Genomic DNA, 19,334 nt, shown 5'->3' on the forward strand with positions numbered 1-19,334 from the left:
ACCCGTGTGTTCAAGGGGGTGGGTGAGGAACCATGACTAGTTCAGATAGCATCCAACAATAAAACTAACAAAAGTAAACGTTTTATTTTAGGGGCCGTCCATAAATGACGTCACGCGATTTTTGACGATTTTCGACCCCCCCCATCGTCACACGGCGTCACAACAAGTCAGACCCCCCCTCAAATATGACGTCACAAAGCTCTGCTCCCCCCCTCCCTCAAAATAAAACACACTTCAAATCACTTTAAACTATTGTCATTGTAGTGCGTATTTAATGTGGCGCTGCACTGATGTAGGAGAACACATTTATTAAAAAGTATATTTAATTAAGTAGAACGTGTTGTCCATATTTATTTAAAGTTGCGCATTTTGATGTGACGTCACATTTCTCAAACCCCCCCCTCCTCGTCACACATCGTCACAAATGTCTGACCACCCCCCCTAGGTGCGTGACGTCATTTATGGGCAGCCCCTTACCAGGTAAGGCCCACTGAGCTATGTAGCTCTTTTTCAGAAGCGACCTGGGCACAAATGATATCTCGACGAAGTGGCTCATCATGCGGAAATGTTTCGCAGCCAAATCTAAACGCGTGTTTCTAAATGTTTAGGGGAAAAACCGGAGGACCAAGAAAAAAATTCACGTGAGCACGGGCAGAGAAACATGCAAACTCGAATTATATAGGTGTTAGGATTGGGATGGAACTCACGACCTCCTGCATACCAGGCGAGGGTGTTAACATCTCGGCACTGATGTTAACCACGGGCCAGGAATAAAAGTCATGGTGCAGTGTGCATACCGCTGCGTTGTATGGGGGGGGGGGGGTCTTAGTAACCATGCTTAAGAAGAAGCACCCAATAGCCATTGCCAGTGTAACATTGTGTTTAATTAGTCAATGAGAACAACCGTACAAAATGAATGTCCAGCTGTACAATGTTAAGAAAAAAATGAAAAACAACAAATTTGCCCCATTGCTGCTGATGGATAGGTAACAGTTGCAATTGATACTGCACAGTCACGAGAAGTTGTGTCAGTGGTTTGCGCGCGCACGTGCGAGTGTGTATTTGTGGAAGCCGTATGTCAGTCAACCCCACCTCCGCCAAAACGTTTGGCCTGCGTGGAAGAGTAGGCCAAAACACCCTTCAAGAAGGGCTCTCTCGAGGCTCCTGCTAGTTGAGGCTTTTCTTCCAGCAGCGGTGTGATCCCGGCAATTGCAGGGCTGTGCCTTTGCCATTTGCATGTGTCGGCGTGAATGTGCTCTAATGCTGTGGGCCACGTTTGCCTCTCAGTGCAGCTTTTCCTCACTCGTTGCTGGGAACCATTGTGGGCAAATCTTCTTCCGGTCGGCATGAACATCATTGTGAAAGATGTTCCAATTGCTCCGTTGCGTAATATTGTTTCCCCAAAACTACATCATTTACCGGATACTGCACTCATCAGCATTCTTAAATAACAGTTACTACCATGACCTTACTTTAATTGCGAACAATACATAAACAACAAAAAGTGTTAAATGAGAAGAGATTTAAGCGGTCATTTTATGTCAGTGAAATCGTAAGCGATTAAACAATATTTTAAATACAGCAGGCATTTGTGATTCATTTTAATGTTACCATATTCTCCGGATAATAAGACGGGTCAGAAAAGTAAGACGCATCAGTAACTTGTGCCCGTTGTCAATAAAGCTGTACAAATGTGGTTACACAAAACAAAGACAAAGATCCCCCGTATAGCCTTAACAGACTGTTAGGAAAAGTGCTGTTAGTGAGCACCCATGAAGGCCGGCACGGCACACGAGGGGGTGATTGGCCTTTGTCTCGCCAGTGGCGATGTTTACACATCGCACCAGGTACCCATTTGAGGCTGAGTCGACCTAGGGGAGGCCCAGGCCAGTTCAGATAATCGTCACCGGTGTCGACCGTGAGCAAGAATCAAACTCGAGGTCGCTGGGTTTGTAGCGGAGCGCGCTAACCGCTTCGCCACCGCTCCCTCCAACACACACACTGGATTATAAAACGCATTGTTGACCTGACTATTTTTCTCGAACACACAGGGTGAGGGTGAAAGTGGTGTCATATAAATCCGGAGAACCACGGCCATATGAAATGTGAGCTGCAGTTGTGCATTTCCGGAGAACTGCGATGTCCCTTCTTTAAAAAAAAAAAACAATGGCGGCCATCGAGAAAACAAAATATATAATTAGTGAGTCACAATGTACACAGTTACAATAAACATTAAATTACCTAAATCGTGAAAATTATTAGTATATCTTGTCGGGAATTTATTTTTATTGATAACTATCAAAAGGAAACGACCCGTACAGTATCTGCTAAGAATCCACGATGCTATTTAAAGTCCGTCACTTTTTGTGCTGAAGCCAACATATATTACGCAGTCTACCCCAAACCTGCATCACGACAAACCTGAGCTTTGTTTGTTTATTGTTAAAATCTAACAACAAAGAGGTATTTGATTTGTAGAGCTATTTCCCCCCAAAAAAGTGAAAGCTACCAAAACAGATCAGAGGGGAAAATCACGTGAAGAAGAAGAAGAATAATAATAGCTTGACCTGCAAGTCACGCAATGCATTTAGACAACGCCACGGCTGCTACACGCATGTATAAAACTAATGGCTTGTATGATAAAATATATATATTTGTTTATTACAGGTAAGAAAAAGTTACTTTAGATGTATGGAAACATTCCACGTGCGCCGATTGTCTAGCAATTTTTAGCTTTTAACGAACAACAAAAAACATCCTCACACATAAGTTACACGTTAAATATCGCCGTCGTATGCGCTTGATCGGGAAACTTTAGAAAAATGTTATTCCTTTTCACTTGCACCATTCAATCCAAATGCGGGCTTTAAGAACGTCACGGTGAGACACTCCTTTGCTTGCATTTCCGGCACAAGTTTAAGAGGACTCATAACCGTGGCATCGAGACGACCATCAAGGCCTGACCTTCAAAACGATGTCGAAAAATAATATTACAACAGATGATCAAAATCTGCAACACAACAAGTATTTTAGATTTTTTTTGTGTTTTTGACAGGCTGGAGTTGTAAAAATAATGCCTTTGGTGAGAGAGTTTTTCAATCGGGGGTTGTGGTTTCAACATTCTGGCCCTTTTACGATGCTGGCCACATTTTGGTTAATTTTGAATTGCGGCATATCGCCTTGCCCCGAGCCACGGCTCCCACCGACGAGCGACTCATCTTTCTGGGAACCCACACCTCGCTCTGGAGGAATGCCGCCCCCTCCCATCGCCGCGTCCTCCGACGTCATGTCCAACCCAGCAAACTCCAAGAGCTTTTTGACCTCCTCGGACAAGCTCAGGAAAGCCAGGCCTCTGTTCGCCGGGCAAAAAGTGCTCAGGATCTTGCTCTCGACGTCGACGTGGGGATGCATGGACAACTTCTCCGCCTCCTCGCTCACGTCGAAAATGTCGATCTCCTGGTTGACCCCGACCAGAGGGTCCTGTTCAGACCTGGACTCGGGGAAAGCCTGCAGCTCGGCTGGATGCCACGACACGGGGGACGCCTGCAAGTCCACCGCCGCCGTCGAGCCATTGTGCCCATGACGCCCGAGAAGATCCAGCGTCGGGGCCCTCAACGCGGCCGAGCCTCCGAGCTCCACGTCGGCGAAACCTTCACAGGAGGCTCGGGGATGATGCTGCTCGGACGCCACCGCCGTAGGCCCCTGCTGAGATGGGCAGAAGCCGTTGAGGTGCAGGCTCAAGCTGATCTGGTGGATGTAGCTGCGCTGGCAGTTGGCGCAACGGTGGGGCCGCTCGCGAGCATGCAGGCGCCGGTGGAGCTTCAGGTGGATGAACTGCGTGAACTTGGCCGGGCACAGCTTGCACTGGAAGGGCTTCTCGCCCGAGTGCAGGCGCAAGTGGGTCTTCAGGTTGCTCGTGCTGCTGAAGCGGCGGCAGCACACCTGTGCGGGTCAAACGGAGACGGACGCACATTTTTAGTGCTCTGGATGGGAAACTGGCGTGCTGTACTGCCCTGTGTAAGGGTGTGCAGTACAGAGGTCGCAGGTTCAATTTGGATAACAGGTGCGGCGATTAAAATGATGGTGCAAGTTATTATTCTTATTTATAAAATGCTTTGATACATTTATCATGTGATCAATATCATTAAGGCTATTACCGGTACCAATGAAGCCCTCATAAATATAAATAAATTGCGCTTTCGATAACGCATCCTCATTGGAACCATGTTACAGTGACCTCCTACAGCGCTTTTTCCTATAGCGCTCCATTTACTAAAAACTCACCCTTAGCGCCATAAGAGATATGCCTGTACTTAATCCCTGGGTGCATCGGTGCCTGTCAGGATATGTAAGTATGTATGTTGAACTTCTTTCACGTCGTACGTAGACAAACATGCTAGCCAATCGGTAGTGCAGGGGAAGGATTTAGGGTTGGCGGATGATGCAGGGACAGGGCGTTTGTGTAGGCGAGACACCCATATACAGACAGGGGCAAGGAAGTGGTATCTCTCGGAGGGAGTACAGCAAGTAGGTTTACCTATATACCCTGTCATGCAAAATGTTTCTCCGAATCGCTAACAGCCATAGACACTGCTGGACAACGATCTTCCCTTGTTTAATATACTAAAAAAACATGTAATCCAAGAATAAACTTAAAAAAAAAATACTCAAGTTTCTTTCCAAATGCCAAATAATACTCAATAAAGAACTGGCCAAGTTGAAGCTCGCCCAGCTAAAGGATTCCATGTCTTGCTGTTCAGCCCATGCTTACACGGATGCCTTACTCTGATTGCGCAATGCAACCTCCCTATGAAAAAAAATCAGCCACTAAAAACACACACACGGTCTGGCGTAGACATGAGTCTGTTGTGGTTTCCCAGAATATTTTTTTTCTCAAAATTTCTAAGCAGCATCGTGACGTACGTGCCGAGTGTGTCAAGTGATACGTTGGTCATGCATTAGGGTGGCTCTTCGGACTCTGGTCTAAAGACAAAAATGTATTTTTTGTTTTCTCAACAACGGTCGCCCCACACTTTGCACAACTGTGAAGTGCTTTTGCTGGATTCAAACCCACCGCCGGAACCTCCGGGTTGTTGAGGCTTCCATCTTAATAGCGAAGCTGCTTCGCTCCGGAATTCGCGAGCGCTGGGGTCGTCACAAACCCCGCCCCTCCCCCCCCTCGCGGCCACGGCTGCCCCGTTACCTGACACTGGTAGGGCTTCTCTCCGGTGTGCACCAGGTGGTGTTTCTGCAGGTGCGCCAGCTGCGTGAAGCCCTTCCCGCACGTCTGGCACTTGAATGGCCGTTCGCCGCTGTGGATGCGCAGGTGGACCTGTTGGGGGAATAACATCCTCGTCACGATGGCAACCCGTGCGGCGGGTGCAAGGTGGCTACTGTATCTCCCACCACGTGCAAGCGGCGAAACGTCGGGCATCGTGCCGGACAATACTGCGTGCACGCGAGCGTTGACGCTCACGTTTTTAAAAGTGGTGCGCGCATCGCTGCAACTTGTTCCGCATTTACACCAGTTTTTTTCTCGGTATTTCCAACAAAATGAGAATAAACGTCGATTCTTCTTGTAAAACGATCACGTAAAAATGTAAATGCCATGAAACCTGGCATCACACCTAAACATCTAGGACTGAGACTCAGCTGAAATAAGCTGACCGACCGCCTGACCATTCCTCTACATGTACAAAACAACTTTGCAATGGACACGTTGCGCTTATGGTAAAACACTTTCGTGTTAAATCCCGCAAAAGGATAAACAAATAAAAAATGGAAAAAAAACAGATGGATGCAAAAGCACACCTTCAGATTGGAGAGCTGCCCGAAGGTCTTGCCGCAGATGTTGCACTCGTAGATGGTCTTGCCGTTCTGCTTTTTCAGCGGGTATGGCACCGTGTGACCGTTCACGCTCAGGTTCCCTTTCGCCCTCGACTCCGTTTGCGGCGGCTGGCGATCACACGCCGACTTGGCGCCTCTCCCCTGCTGCTGGCCCTGGGCCTGCGCCGCGTAATCGCTGGGCGAGCCGTAGCCGTAATCCTCCGGTGCCACCGCCGGGCGCACCGCCGCCGGTCGCGCAGCCGCGAGCGCCGCGAGCTTCGCGTCCTCCAGCCGCGGCGAGAAGATGCTCCACGGGTCGCACCGGCTCAGCGCCGTGTGGTCCGGGGAGCGAGGCAAGCCGGGTGGCTTCCTCCTGCACGGGGACGCGTGCCGGTAGCCGCCGTCGGGAGACCTCGGCGGGTAGGAGAAGCCCCGGAAGATCTCCAGCGCAGCCGCGTCCTGCCGGTAGCCCGCGTCCCCGTTCTTGGCGTCCCTTTGCGCGGCGGACAGCGCCGGTGGAGAAAAGGCGCTGTTCTTAGCCACGACCAGGCGGTTCTTGGGGCACTTCCCCGAGCCGAAGCCGAACTCGTGCTCGGCGGCGAGAGAGGAGGCCGTGGGGATGGCCGGTGGGGGTGCGACAATGGCAGGGTGCAGAGACACGGGATGCACCCAGGAGGAGAACATGTCCATCCTGCTCACGTTCATCGGGTAGTTTGGGAACATAAATCCCTGGTACATGAAGGGCATCGTCCTTCCCATAGGCTGCAGGAACGTGGACGAGAGGTACTCGGCTTGCAGGCCTGAAGGGAAGCCCTCCAGCACGTGCGTCCGGCCATACAGCTCGCTGAGGCTCGGTGCGTAGCTGGGCTTTGAAGGCGGCGCGCTGGACACCGAGCTGTAGATGACTGACGTTCGCTTCGGAGGAGGAGGGAGAACAGGAGGTGCAAGAGAAGGGCACATGCTCTGACTGGGACTCACTCGGTCCGAGGGGGTGGATTTACCAGAGGACAGCTCTCCGGGAGATGGGACGACCTGGTCGAAGTCACACCTCACGCCCCTGCTGCTGCCGGTCAGCAGATCGTGGTGGGTGCTCTTAGGCGGCTTTAACGAAGGTTGGTGGCTCGGTTGACCAGCGGTAAAACTCCTGAGATTCTCGTCAACTTTGGTCACTTCTGCGGGGCATTCCCTCTTCACCTTAACCCTGACCCTGCCAGAGGAGTCCACATGGCTTTTGTCGCTCGTCGTGCAGCGACTGATGGTTTCAGGGTGGGGGTGCCTCCACTCCTCTGCCACGGGCGCCTCTCGATTCTCAGGCCTGTCTCGACTCTCCCCTCGCTGCTCCTCAACAGTGCAAAGGGGTGCTGTGCCCCTCTCTTCAGCGGCCAGAGCCGGGGCCTCCATCCGCTCTGCGTCATCGCCTCTCCTGCGCTTGGCGTCTCTCTCGACGGCCGCTGGCGCTGAACGATCATCACTCTCGGGCTCTTCGTCTGCAGGAAAGGGGAAGCGGGGGGGGGACAAATGAGGGGGGGTGAGGGGAGTGAGAGGGCACGCAGAGGAAACGAGGTGAGACTAATGGTCCAGCACACGCAACACAAACAAGACTCTGGGTTTGGTTGGTAAGATGAGACTCTGGCTTATCGACTCCGGATATCGGCGCTAGCTACTGACATCAACGCTCCACTCTCCTCCACCCCCCACCACACCCAATCACTACATTTCCAAACCACTCCCCATGCATCCCCCCCCCTCCACCCATTCAGCTCCTTCAACTCCTTCACTCCAACTCATGCCACCCCCACCACCCCACCACCCTCCCTGCCACCATCTCCATCCAGCCCCCTCTCCTGTTTGTCTACCGGGGAGGGGCGAGATATCGGGATTTAACAAATGACTCCGAGTGGCTCTACTGCTGCATTGTTTGGGACATTCCTGTGAGGAAAACAAGATCCCGTGGCCCCAGCTGAGAGATTTCGCTTTATCGGCTTTCGCAACTGGCCGAGATCCAGCGCGATTACCGCCTGGGATCGAGTCGCGAGCGCTATTGTCCTGTGAAAGGTTTGTTTTGTTTCTCTACTCTTTGTTTACAAAACTTCGGATGCAAAAAAAGGTAACTGTTGCAGATGTTTCTCTGCAGCAGAAACTGAAAGGGATGATAGCACAATAAGCGAAGGAAACGCCGCTGACGGAATTAGAGTTTCATCTTCATTTGCTGTTAGATGCTTTTTTTTTGTCCTGCACCACGTTTTGAGACGTGGGATACTTTTCACTTGTGTACATTTGTACAACAACAACAAAAATCGACCTGGATTGGAAATGTGTGCGCGCGCGTGTGACATTTGGGCTTATCATCAGCTTTACTATTATTGCAGAGCAACTGCAGGCAATCTGTGTGGCGAGGTCAGGGAATGTGTCTGCATTGGAGCCGAAGTCTGGATTTAATAAAGCAACGACAACGCCAATGATGGAACGGCGGCATCCGACGGAGGAAACGCACGCTAGCGGAAGACCAAAAGGGGAAACGGAACGGAAAATTAGACCGTACGTGGGCGTTAGATCGCGTGCAGATGCACGGGGGGAATCGCAAGCAGCGGTGCCGACATCCGGCAGTGGATAGAGCATGGCCTCAAAGCGAATATCTGTCAATGACGGGTCGCGTGCGGCCGCTGTTAGCGCACGCGTCCAAAACTAAACAAAAAACCTAAACCGGTTAACATCGGAGGTGGAGGGGCGCTGAGGTTCCAGATCACGCCAGCCAGGACGATGCCAGCAACTGATAGTGCTATTGTGTTACGGGGCTTTTTTAGCTAGGGGGTGGGATTCTGGGAGAGGGTTTTAGCGAGAAAGACAGAGAGAAGGTGGGTGGGTGGGCGGCTGGCTGGGGAGAGAGAGCAAAGGGATGAGAGAGGCAGGCGGGGGGGGGGGGGGGAGTCGTGTGAGAGTTTGAGCCCGGCGAAGTGAAGGCGAGTATTATTAGATTAGAAGGAGAGGCGTGCGTGTGGGTTGTAAATACCTTCCAAAGGCAATTAGTGCAGTTGTTGGGCGCAGGTCGCGTTTTAAGGTTTTAGTGTTTGGCATCCTGCACACATTCAATAGCAGTGTGACACAAACTGCCACTTGATTTTGTATTACTTACAATATCAACAGCGAGCAGTGCTTATATTCCCCGTATAACGTTACTGTTTATTCAATCAAAGCAGTGCTGTGTGCTCAGCCATAATACAAGTACATGACTTCAGTCAACTTTACATTGACCTCCCATAGAGGCACAACATTGACAACATTGGAAGTGTCTCCTTGCAAATACGCAACCTGAAGGAGCGAACGATCGTCGCCTGTAACTCATTGCCCCTGAGATTGGCGGTTTTCCCCATTGAGGCACGGGAGAGACGTGACGATAGCAGGCCATGCAACATTTATACTCGACAGGACCGTCCTGCCAAAGAGTCATGAGACTCGGCGAGGCTGGCGTGAGTAAAAACGAGCGGGATCCATAACACCGAACGCCATCCTTTCCCAAATGGGCAAGAGACTTCATCGCGCGTCGCCTTACCAACATTGCTTGCGGTGCATTACAGAGAGATGGCACGCATCAAGAGTGTGCGCGTGCGTCGGAGGTGGTGACTGAGTGAAGCTTTGCAGCACGGGGGTAAGGCGATGTGCTGTGTGGCTGGCAAGGGACCCTTGGAAATGGGGATAGTGAGAGATAACTAGCCCAGCTTTTCCCAGAGGGCAGAGGGAGCCAGTCAGATTAATCACCTGATAAGCCGGCTAAATGCCGCTTCTGTTTGTTTCCTTTTGCTCCAGATAACCCCTTCTCCCCACCACCACCAAGCTCCCCACTTCCCCAACCTTCCACACAAGCCATTACTTCCCAGCCTCTCATAATTCACCAACATCTCTTCGACAGCTCTCTGCCCCCCCCCCCACCGATAACCCTCCCCCCCCCCCCCACCTCTAAAGCCAAGATCCCCCGTATAGCCTGAACAGACTTTTGGGGCAAGTGAACGAGCACCTACGGAGTTTAACACGTCGGCTTTCGCGACCAATATTATCCGTAATGGAGCTTTTTTGGGTAGATCGCATGAATATAAATGCAATTAGGAAGGTTTTTCACATAAACAAAACATGCCGATTCGTTACTAGTACAGCACACCGTTGTGTTAAAGGCCGGCACAAGAGTGTGGGTGGCCATTACCGCACCCGCCTTTGTCTCCCGAGTGGCGATGTTTAGACACCACACCAGGTACTCATTTAAGGCTGAGTTGTCCTAGAGGAGCCCCAGGACGGTTTCAGATAATCGTCACTGGTGTTGTTGGCCATGCGCCGGGAATCGAATTCGGGCGACCAGATTCGCAGCGCAGCCAGCGCGCTAACTGCACCACCACTCCCCCCACCACCACCACCCAACCCCCCCCACACACACACTCCCCACACACACTCTGACACTGCCCTCAAATAGAAAGGTGATACTTGAGTGTGACAAGATTCATCACGTTTAACTTAATCTCCGCAAATTCACTTCCGTTGTTATTTTTAAACACGTAAGTTTGAAGGCTTGCTGCAGTCGCGCGCATCATTTAATTAGCTGCCAAATAAAATTGGCATTCGTAATTTATGCACGTGAGCCTTGGTTGTTTTAACAAAGGTGCCCTTTTTGAAGAAAGAAAGAAATAAAGGTTTCACTTATTGATTGCATTGTATGCATTTCAAATCTGCTTTAGCCGACTGGCCTTTGCTCGAAACATTTTACCAGCAAACATGCCGGGATGGATTGAATCGTCAATTAAATGAATTCCAAGTCAAGCGATTCGATGGCCTTCAATGTGAATATGTTCGCGGTGTACTTGTTCACGAATTGATCGACCGCGGCGCTCACCGCATCGCTCACCCACGTCGCTCACCACGCGCGCTCACCTTGCAGCCGGTGGTGTGCCTGGCCCATGCGCCGCGTGTACTCGGGCGAGTACCACACGAGCAGCTCGCGCCCGGGGGAGACCCCGCGCAGCGTGTAGAAGAAGACGTCGTCGCCGTGCTGGCACGCCACCAGGTTCTGCTCGCGCCGCGACCGCGCCGGGTTCACGAAGCGCATCCAGTTGCTGCGGCTCACGTCCCAGCCGTCCACAAAGTGCTGCAGCTCCCCGTGCCGGTAGATCTGGCGGACGCAAATGGACGCGCGGTCATGCACTCGCACCGGCCACGCCGCGCGACTTTGCGCGGGCCCGAGGATCGGAGGACCGAGCTACAGCGTCTCGTTAATGACGATGGCGGTGATGAGAGATCTGTTGGACGGACAGACAGATGGGTAGACGCACGCACGCACGCACGCACGGACGCGTCATGCACTCGCACTGGCCACACTGTGCTCGTAGAACCAATATAAAGCAGTTTGTTAATGACGATGGTTGTGAGACCTGGTGGACGAATGGATGGCACACATCATCAAACTGTAATTTTCCCATTCATATATTTTTTTAATACGACAACAATAATTTCAACCCGTGACTTGCACAGTGTTCACTCCTGACTATTGCGGATAGAGGCACATTAATGGACCACTTGACAGGCAGGAAGGCAGCCACGCAATGAGCTGGCACCTACAGCACAACAAGCTCTGCGATCCTCCACATATATAAGATGTTTTCAGCTAATAATGAGTGTTTATAATGAGAATCAATCACTATTTTCACCATTCCGCATTCATGCGCGCATTATGAACGTAGCGTGATTCTAACTGCACGGTACTTATAAAAGTAACACCTGCCTTTCATCCTCTTTGATGCGCATGCCCCATTTATTTCCGTAGTGTCCTGAGATGCAGCGGCATCCAAATTGCATTGTGTCGCGTGCTGCACGGCATGCACAACGCCAGCGCAATACAGCGTCTGGCGCAGGAAACTATCGTGGTGTGGGGCATGCTGTGGCAGACTTAATAGGTGCTCACTAACCCCCCCTTATATGCCACAACAGTCCATAAATGATACGTGTTATTGTTACGTTTTAACCGCGTGTGTACTGTTATTTCACACCCTCTTTCCAATTGCATTGTTTCCCCTTTAATCTGAAGATTATACATTACTATAAATGACAAAGGGGCAAAAGACCACGTGTTGACTCAATGGGCAGCTGATCCATCACATTAGCACACGATGGTCTTCCCTTTCTCCTCAGTGTCTTGCCAACTAGGTGCTGAACGTCTGCACATTGATGCCAAAATTTGGCTTTGGTTTCCTCTCTTGCTGACGGGACATTTCGAACCACGGTGGTCCATATGCCCCATCCATTCATTATTGTCATCTTAAACTACAACTTTCTTTTCGCTTAAATTACACTGCAACTTGTAAGTGCAATAAAAATAAACTAAACTTAAACCAAACAATTTTTATTTTACCACGTAAAGCCCACTGAGCTATGTAGCTCTTTTTCAGAAGCGACCTGGCCACAAATGACAGCTTATCGTGTGGTAATTTATAACAGCCAAATACTCTAAACGCATGTTTCTAAATGTGGAGGGCGAAACCACAAGACCCAGATAAAAATCCACGCGACCACGGGGAGAACATGCAAATGCCAAATATACAGGCGTCAGGGTTGGGATCGAACCCATGACCTCCTGTATACCTGGTGAGGTAGTTAACATCTTTCCACCATGGCGAGTATTTTATTTTTCACTTATTGATTCCAATGCACAATTGCGTTCTGATAAGCTGCCAAAATAAAACTATTCTTTGGGGGAAAAAATAAAGCAATTGCCAACATAGGACAGAGGTTCACTTTGACAAACAATGGATGGGACCTATACGTCAATTTTGCACCCACAATAGCGCTGTGCTCTTGCGGACGCTGCAGACACACATTGCTTCCTTTTGGTCTGCCTCCCCCTCTCCCTCGTGAGCGGAGCGAAAGCATCTTAATAATAGAGGCCGCATTTAACATTAACGTGACAGAGAAAAATGGCAAAATGTTAATCGCAATTTCCTGCGCCGTCTATCTTTGGCCCCATTTTTTTTTTAGGACTTCCGCAAGTGGAAATGCACGGTGCAGCGCAGTCATTGCGTGTTGTGCTTCTCCGCTGTTGACTCTTGCCACCATCCTCTCCATCTCTACCCCAACCCAGCTCCCCTCCCCTCCTCCTCCCGCTCCTTCAAATTCACGCTTGTCTTCCCCCCCACCCCCAACTCCTCCTCCGAGCTCAGGGCCACTGGGTCACGACCTGGGAAATGCGTAGGCCCTGACGGATCAGATTGGACGGGTGTTCCCTTCAATGTCTCTGGGCCGCCGTGTGAACGGAAGCCTCTGACCAGCCGACGCGGGCGGGGGCTGAGTTTGGGGGAGAGCGGCGGGAGGAGGATGAGGAGGAGGAGGGAGGAGGCGGCGATGGCGGTGGGAGAATTGGGTTGTTGTCTAGGGCAGCGGCGTTGTTGAAGGGAGGGCAGGAGAGAAAGCAAAGGGACCGGTGGAACCTACAGGAAATGCGCGCCAGAAATATCTCGTGCGCACACGGGCAGCGGAAAAAACAGGAAGGCGCAGCAACCTGTTTGTGACGGCGGCAGGAAAGCTTCGACTTTCCCACGCGTCCCCGATCGATCCGGCCGCGCGAGGATGCACGGGGGCCTGACGGAGGCATCCCCAGTTGAGGCAGCTCCATTGTGCGAATTTCACGTCTCCAGTTCTCATTGTTTTTGGTGCACTTCAGGGTTTTTCGTTTTTTGCGGGTCTCGGTTTAATTGCGAGCGGTTTTCCTTGCCGTGCATTTGAACATTACAGTGACGCTCGAAGGATGCCATCGTGCTGTCCGTGCCAGTTGACAGTGTATGCGCTAAAATATTAAAGCGGAATATTATAACAAATTTAATAATAGCCACAGGCAGGGAATCAAACTCGGGTTGCCGGGTTCATAGCACAAACCACTTTATCTCCGCTCCTCCCCGCCCTACTCCATTAACAAATACTAATACATTTTTGAATTGCACTTTGTATTTTAGGTTCTTTAATGACAATAAAAAAACATTTAAGAAAAAAAATCTAAACTAATAAATACCCCCACTGCTGAGTCACTCAATTGCCCATTTTTGTGCACACACCAATAGGTGACGGCTAGCATTTTGGCACGGTGGCCATAAAAAAACAATTGTAAATTCGAATAAAAGACGAAAAGTTAATTCTTGGAAATGGCTGAAAAGAATCGCGCGAGCTTCCTTTATTTTCTTTCAGAATTGCCCCACGCCGAAGTGGGGGAAGGGGACCAGCCCACCTTGCTCCGTCACCTCTCCGTTAAGTTTCCCCCCCCCCCCGCCCCGCCATATACTTCGCCTGCCAATGCCACGATAAGGAATGGTATCCTCAACGTCACGAGACGGCGCTTTTGTTGCATAGAATCTGGAAGGACTGCTGCCAGATCTCACTATCTCATCAACGATGAAGATGGCGGTGGTGGTGGTGGTGGTGTTGATGATCTGCTTTAATTGTCGTTCATACGGCGTTTCAAAAAGATCAAATATGGCAAGTTACAATCGTATGCTTAATATTGTGAGCCATTCCACGGCATCCTAGGTGGTGGCTGAGTGGAGTCCGTGTGTTCCACCAGAATACACCGTGTTGTGTTGGGCAGTTATGATGGTAATGATAATGGAGGTGATGATGAAGGTGATGATCGATATTAATGATGGTGATGATGCTGAAGATACTCACTCTCCAGAAGTACTGCCGGTTGGCATTCTGCGGCACGGCGTCGCGCAGGTAGACGTCGCCCTGCAGTGGGCCGAAGCGGGTCCCCTTGGGGATGAACTCTCTGCTCAGCACCCCCACCACCTGCATTGACACAAACACAAAGATCCCCCATATAGCCTTTCACAGATTGCTGGGGCAAGTGCTGTTAGCGAGTAGCACCTATGAAGACTGACTCGGCACATGAGGGGGTGGGTGGCCAGCACCACGCCCGGCCGCCTTTGTCTTTCCCAATAGCACCAGACACTAATTTGAGGCCGAGTCGACCTAGGTGAGGCCCAGGTACCGATTCAGATCATTGTCGACTGTGAGCGGTAATCGACCTCGGCTCGCCGGGTTCGTAGCGTTACCCGCCGCTAACCATGACACAACCGCAACCCCAGTGAAAATGACACACACGCAGAGAGACGTACAATTTGTATTCTGTGTGAAGTGCCGTGGTGCCTGTTGCTGACACAATCTCAATATGCTTGTATTCAGTCCTGTCCCAAGACTGGTTAAACCTGACTTTTGTTTGTGCTTCCAGCAGGGTCTGCCAGTTATTCTGGTCTGGGGTGGCATCCAGCAGAGACATCCACTGTCAACCGGGAGGACTTTTATATCATAAACATAACCTAAGGAATTCAAAGGGCCTGGCGCATGAGTCACCGAGGTATGGGTGATCGTACAACGCCCTGCATACCGATGTTCATTACTGCATGACTTCAGCGATATTGCAAATCAAGGATATTAGTTCTTAATTCTCCAGAGCAGCGTGGCATGTCTTCAGTGGTTCGATTTCGTTTATGTTGCCAATAGGCGATGAATTATGTGGTAACCGTTTGAGTGGGGTTATCAAGTAATTAGCTCCTATTGGCTATCGAGATGAATCGGTGCTGCTAAAATGTTGCCACCTCTGGTGGTACCGATTTTGTTCTGGCCCGTGGACTATATATCACAGGTACTACGGGTGTAACGATGCGTTGGTTCATCAATTCAGATGGTTTATTTAAGACTTAACGATACGTGAATCCAATCATGTGCAGGAATTAGTGTGTGTTTTCTTTCAATTGAAGCAGACAATGAAAATCAATTTTTGACGCTAAATGTCACATTTAGGCTGATGGCGCGCAAACAAGCCGATGAGACACCAAAACCCTCACGAGGCAGTAATAATGAGACAACAGAGAATTGATTCTTTCAATAAATCGTGGGGCCGATTCATTACAATTCACCAAACCCTTCGCTCGTCCTTGATACTTTACTGCCAATAGATTTTCACTTTGCAATGTTGTACCAGCGAACGTCACTGAAACTACCAGCGGTGCACCGTGAATTATTCCTGTCTTGTTCACCAACCTTCATGCTTTAAGCATGTGATCTAATCCTAGAGAACAGAACGGTCTCCTGGTGATGTCATGAACGTAAAAAAGGCGCCGCGCTTTTCCCATACAAACGGCTCAAGATGGGACCTCCCTAACACCTAAAGTATGAACTTCAAAAAATATGTCTTCGCCTTCCTGCAGGCTGTTAAGTTCTTCGCTAAGGCCCGTGTATCCTGTAGCTTAGTGGAACACAGACTGCTGTTGTGACACCAAATACCCCCCTGTTTCTGCTTTTTATTCGTCCAGTTGTATTTGTTTAAACACAGCACACCTGGCCAATGTACGGCGCACACACACAGACCAGGTGCTTGGGATTTAAGCTGCGCAACACCAATTTCGGGATGAGCGTCGTCGTTGCCGAGTGAAAGGGTGACGTTTCTTTCTTGACGGCAGTATTTCGGCTGCCGCTCAACCACCGATATCAGGCCACATCGCCGATAAATCGGTAGGCTGTTGACGTTGTTAGTGAGCGCAAGAACGAGCCTAAGTACTGCCAGAGAATGGGGTGGATAATGGCAATTATCAGCTCCGAATTCCAGCACTTTTGGTAGCTAGTCAGACACGCGATTTTTTTTTAAAGCGGACTGGAAACAAAATGACGCACGCTCAAAAGTGCCTTAAGACAGCAATGCACAAGAGGAAGCCTGAGCATGCTTTGCATGTCCATATGCGACATCACCGTTCTTGCGTCCATTCTACACACGGCCGGTGATGGCCACCTGCTAAGTGCCATCTCTTTTATTTAGGCAGCGGCAACAGTGCGATTGGAGGTTTTCTCAGTGTAAGTCCCTCCGGTACAATGATGGTTATACTATAGTGATGAGTTCTAATAATATTGAAACCAGTAATACAGCCGGTGGTTATAACAGGCTGTGTGCAGCCATTGCTGGGGGCTGTTCTTTCACCGGGCCAGGACACTCGTTTTTTTTGCAATCGGCGAGTTGCAGCATCCGAGGCAGGCCCGGCAGCGTACAGGTGCAATCGCAGAAAAACTCTGAGCGTCACCGCACGTCCCCCTTCCAACCACGCCTTGACGCGATCCGACATGCTGAAGCCGTTCTGATTTTTTTCGCTGTCGTGGTTATCAGTGTCGTCACACCTGCCCGGTAGCGTGGCTACATTTCGGTTAAAGTCCCAGCCGTTGTTATTTCTGCCACCCACGTATTTAAACAGGGCCCTTCACCTCCGGTTTGCGCCACGTGAGCTGAACGGACAGCTGCTGCCACCCTGGAAAAGCCTCACTTCTCCGTGCCCCCCCCCACCCCCCACATAGATTTATGAGCGAGGTTGCTGAATTAGCATTTAGTGTCCCCTCGCACTGAACGGTAACTCCTGACCTCACAGTCCAAACTTGTCTGGACTCACTTGCACTTCCATACTTGCCTTCAAAGTTACAACAACCTTGGTGGCACGGCTAGCGTTTCTTTTTTTGAGCGTTTCACCACACGCTTCTGCATGCATCTTTGTGTCCAGAGACTGACGATGTTTTGCCTACAGTGATGTGTGGCAAAAGCTCGAGAGAAGACATTCTCAAGTACACGGCCGGACCCAGAAGGCCATACTTCGATAACGAGTGGCTACGAAAACCCAAGCTTTTAAAAGTAATCACCTTTACCTCACGATGTCGTTCTAGGCAACACCACGCACCAACAGTGGCTGTTTACAAAAAAGTGACTTTACACTTTTTTTTTGTACGAGACGTGACGATGTTTTCACCGGCGTGTGGCATGATGACGTGGTTACGTCAACAGACAAAAAACCTCCGGGGCAATGCGTGAAACGAAAACAGGAAACCGAAAAGCAGCCACCATCATCGTTCGCTCCTCTGTCCGCCACGCACGTCGGGGAAGCAGCAAGGCAGTGAAAAATTAACACGCAGCTCGCCCAAGTGCGTTTTCGGCTCGTACTGCGTGCTGTTCGGCACGATGTCCGATGGTTCCCTCTACCTGCTAGGAGCTTCTTTAGGAACTGTGGCTATCGGCACGTGGCACCGAACGACACAGCGATACAACTCTAATTCCGTCAGCGGCGTCTCCTTCGCATCAGGCACCTCTCCCGTGGAGTAAAAAAAGAGTCACGCTTACAACTGCATTAAAAACTAAATCAAATGGTAAACACAATGAATGCTTTGTGGATGGGATCAACAGATGGGATTGTAACCAACTGGAAATGCATGAACTGTCGGTAACCCTGTGGCTGATTGAAAGAGGCTAAGCTATAGTTTTTTGTTGGTAGAACTGGCCACAAATTGAGCGGGCGACTTCGGAATTGGCAGGAATTTGCGGCTAAGGGTTTAATAGGGTGGCAGAGACACTGGGGTCGGCTGGAGGTCAAAGCATCGTCCAGGCCATTGGGAGGGTGGCTGAGGGCAGAGTGGGGGTCCTGTGGGAATCAGACGGATGCCCCGAAGACGAAGTGCAGCGTTTCCAGCTTCAGAAAGCCCCAGAGTGTAACGAAGCTCTCACCTATGGAGAAGCTTCAAATGTACACTACATCGCGCAACTTTGGACTCTCTGAGACTTCTGTAATAGCTGCTGCCAAGGAGGTGGTCCAGCGTTGTTGTTGTTGTTGTTGTCGTTCTTGCATGCTACACTACGACACAATTTGACTCCGCAATCACCTCTCCAATTTCTCAAACCCGAGGTCTCTCTTTGCCTGACATGCAGAGTTTGCAGGCTCTCCAACAATTATCCCTGCCAAGTCTTCCCAGAGGCCTCTTTCTTTCTCAGATATCAAACCTAACATTGTTATCCCTGAAATTACCCTTTGGCCTTCTTGGCCATCCATCATAAATCAAGCCGCTTTCCTGCAAAGAATGCTAGGTTCCATAATAGGGGTTTATTTGGGTTAGATCACATAAATATAAATGTGTCGTCAATCCGGCCACCACCCGACACAGAAAATTAGTAAGGTTTGTCACGTAAACAAATTTGCTAATTCGTTGCTCGTTCAACCCACAACATTTAGAATTCGAGTACCATGACATTTCGCCGTTAATTACAACAACCAGCCTCATCAGGCGACAGCCTCCTCCTGTTTCGGTCTTAGAGGCGCTACATGTGATGTCCTCACTTGTTAGCCAATCAGATGCCAAGACCAATGCGAGGTCATTATCCACGTTCAGTCAGTCCGGCAACGAAACCAAACATCCACTGCTGGTTTCATTAATGAACACCCTTAAACTACTACATCCTTTCCACATTACAACAAGAATGAACCTTGATAATTTAATCTCTTGTTCTTTTAAATACCTTTGTCTTCTGCCATTTATATTCAAACTGTACTCCCATCCTCACGTTGAGAGATGAATAAAGGTCCATTCCGAACTCTCTAAAAAAAACCCAGTGAATCCCTACACGCTAGGGTCAGGAGTGAGGTCTCTTGAATTCTATCTGGGTCGGCGTTAGGAGTGAGGTCACT

At 50.0% G+C, this 19,334-nt stretch overlaps 1 protein-coding gene across 2 annotated transcripts in view; it reads right to left on the reverse strand.

The window, feature by feature from the left end:
• Positions 1-870: 870 nt before the first annotated feature.
• LOC133354644 (PR domain zinc finger protein 1-like) overlaps positions 871-19,334 on the reverse strand; it is a 40,175-nt gene continuing 21,711 nt past the window's right edge. For both annotated transcript variants that reach the window (XM_061571680.1, XM_061571672.1), the window contains exons 4-8: positions 14,515-14,634; positions 10,741-10,978; positions 5,812-7,313; positions 5,204-5,332; positions 871-3,942 (exon numbers count right to left, since the gene is read on the reverse strand). In XM_061571680.1, coding sequence (XP_061427664.1) covers positions 3,115-3,942; positions 5,204-5,332; positions 5,812-7,313; positions 10,741-10,978; positions 14,515-14,634 — 2,817 coding nt within the window. In that variant the 3' untranslated portion in view covers positions 871-3,114. The remainder of the gene's footprint in view (positions 3,943-5,203; positions 5,333-5,811; positions 7,314-10,740; positions 10,979-14,514; positions 14,635-19,334) is intronic.

The sequence above is a fragment of the Lethenteron reissneri genome, chromosome 6, assembly GCF_015708825.2.
Source record: "Lethenteron reissneri isolate LAM-NWPU_2019-01 chromosome 6, ASM1570882v1, whole genome shotgun sequence".
Classification (NCBI taxonomy): Eukaryota; Metazoa; Chordata; class Hyperoartia; order Petromyzontiformes; family Petromyzontidae; genus Lethenteron; species Lethenteron reissneri.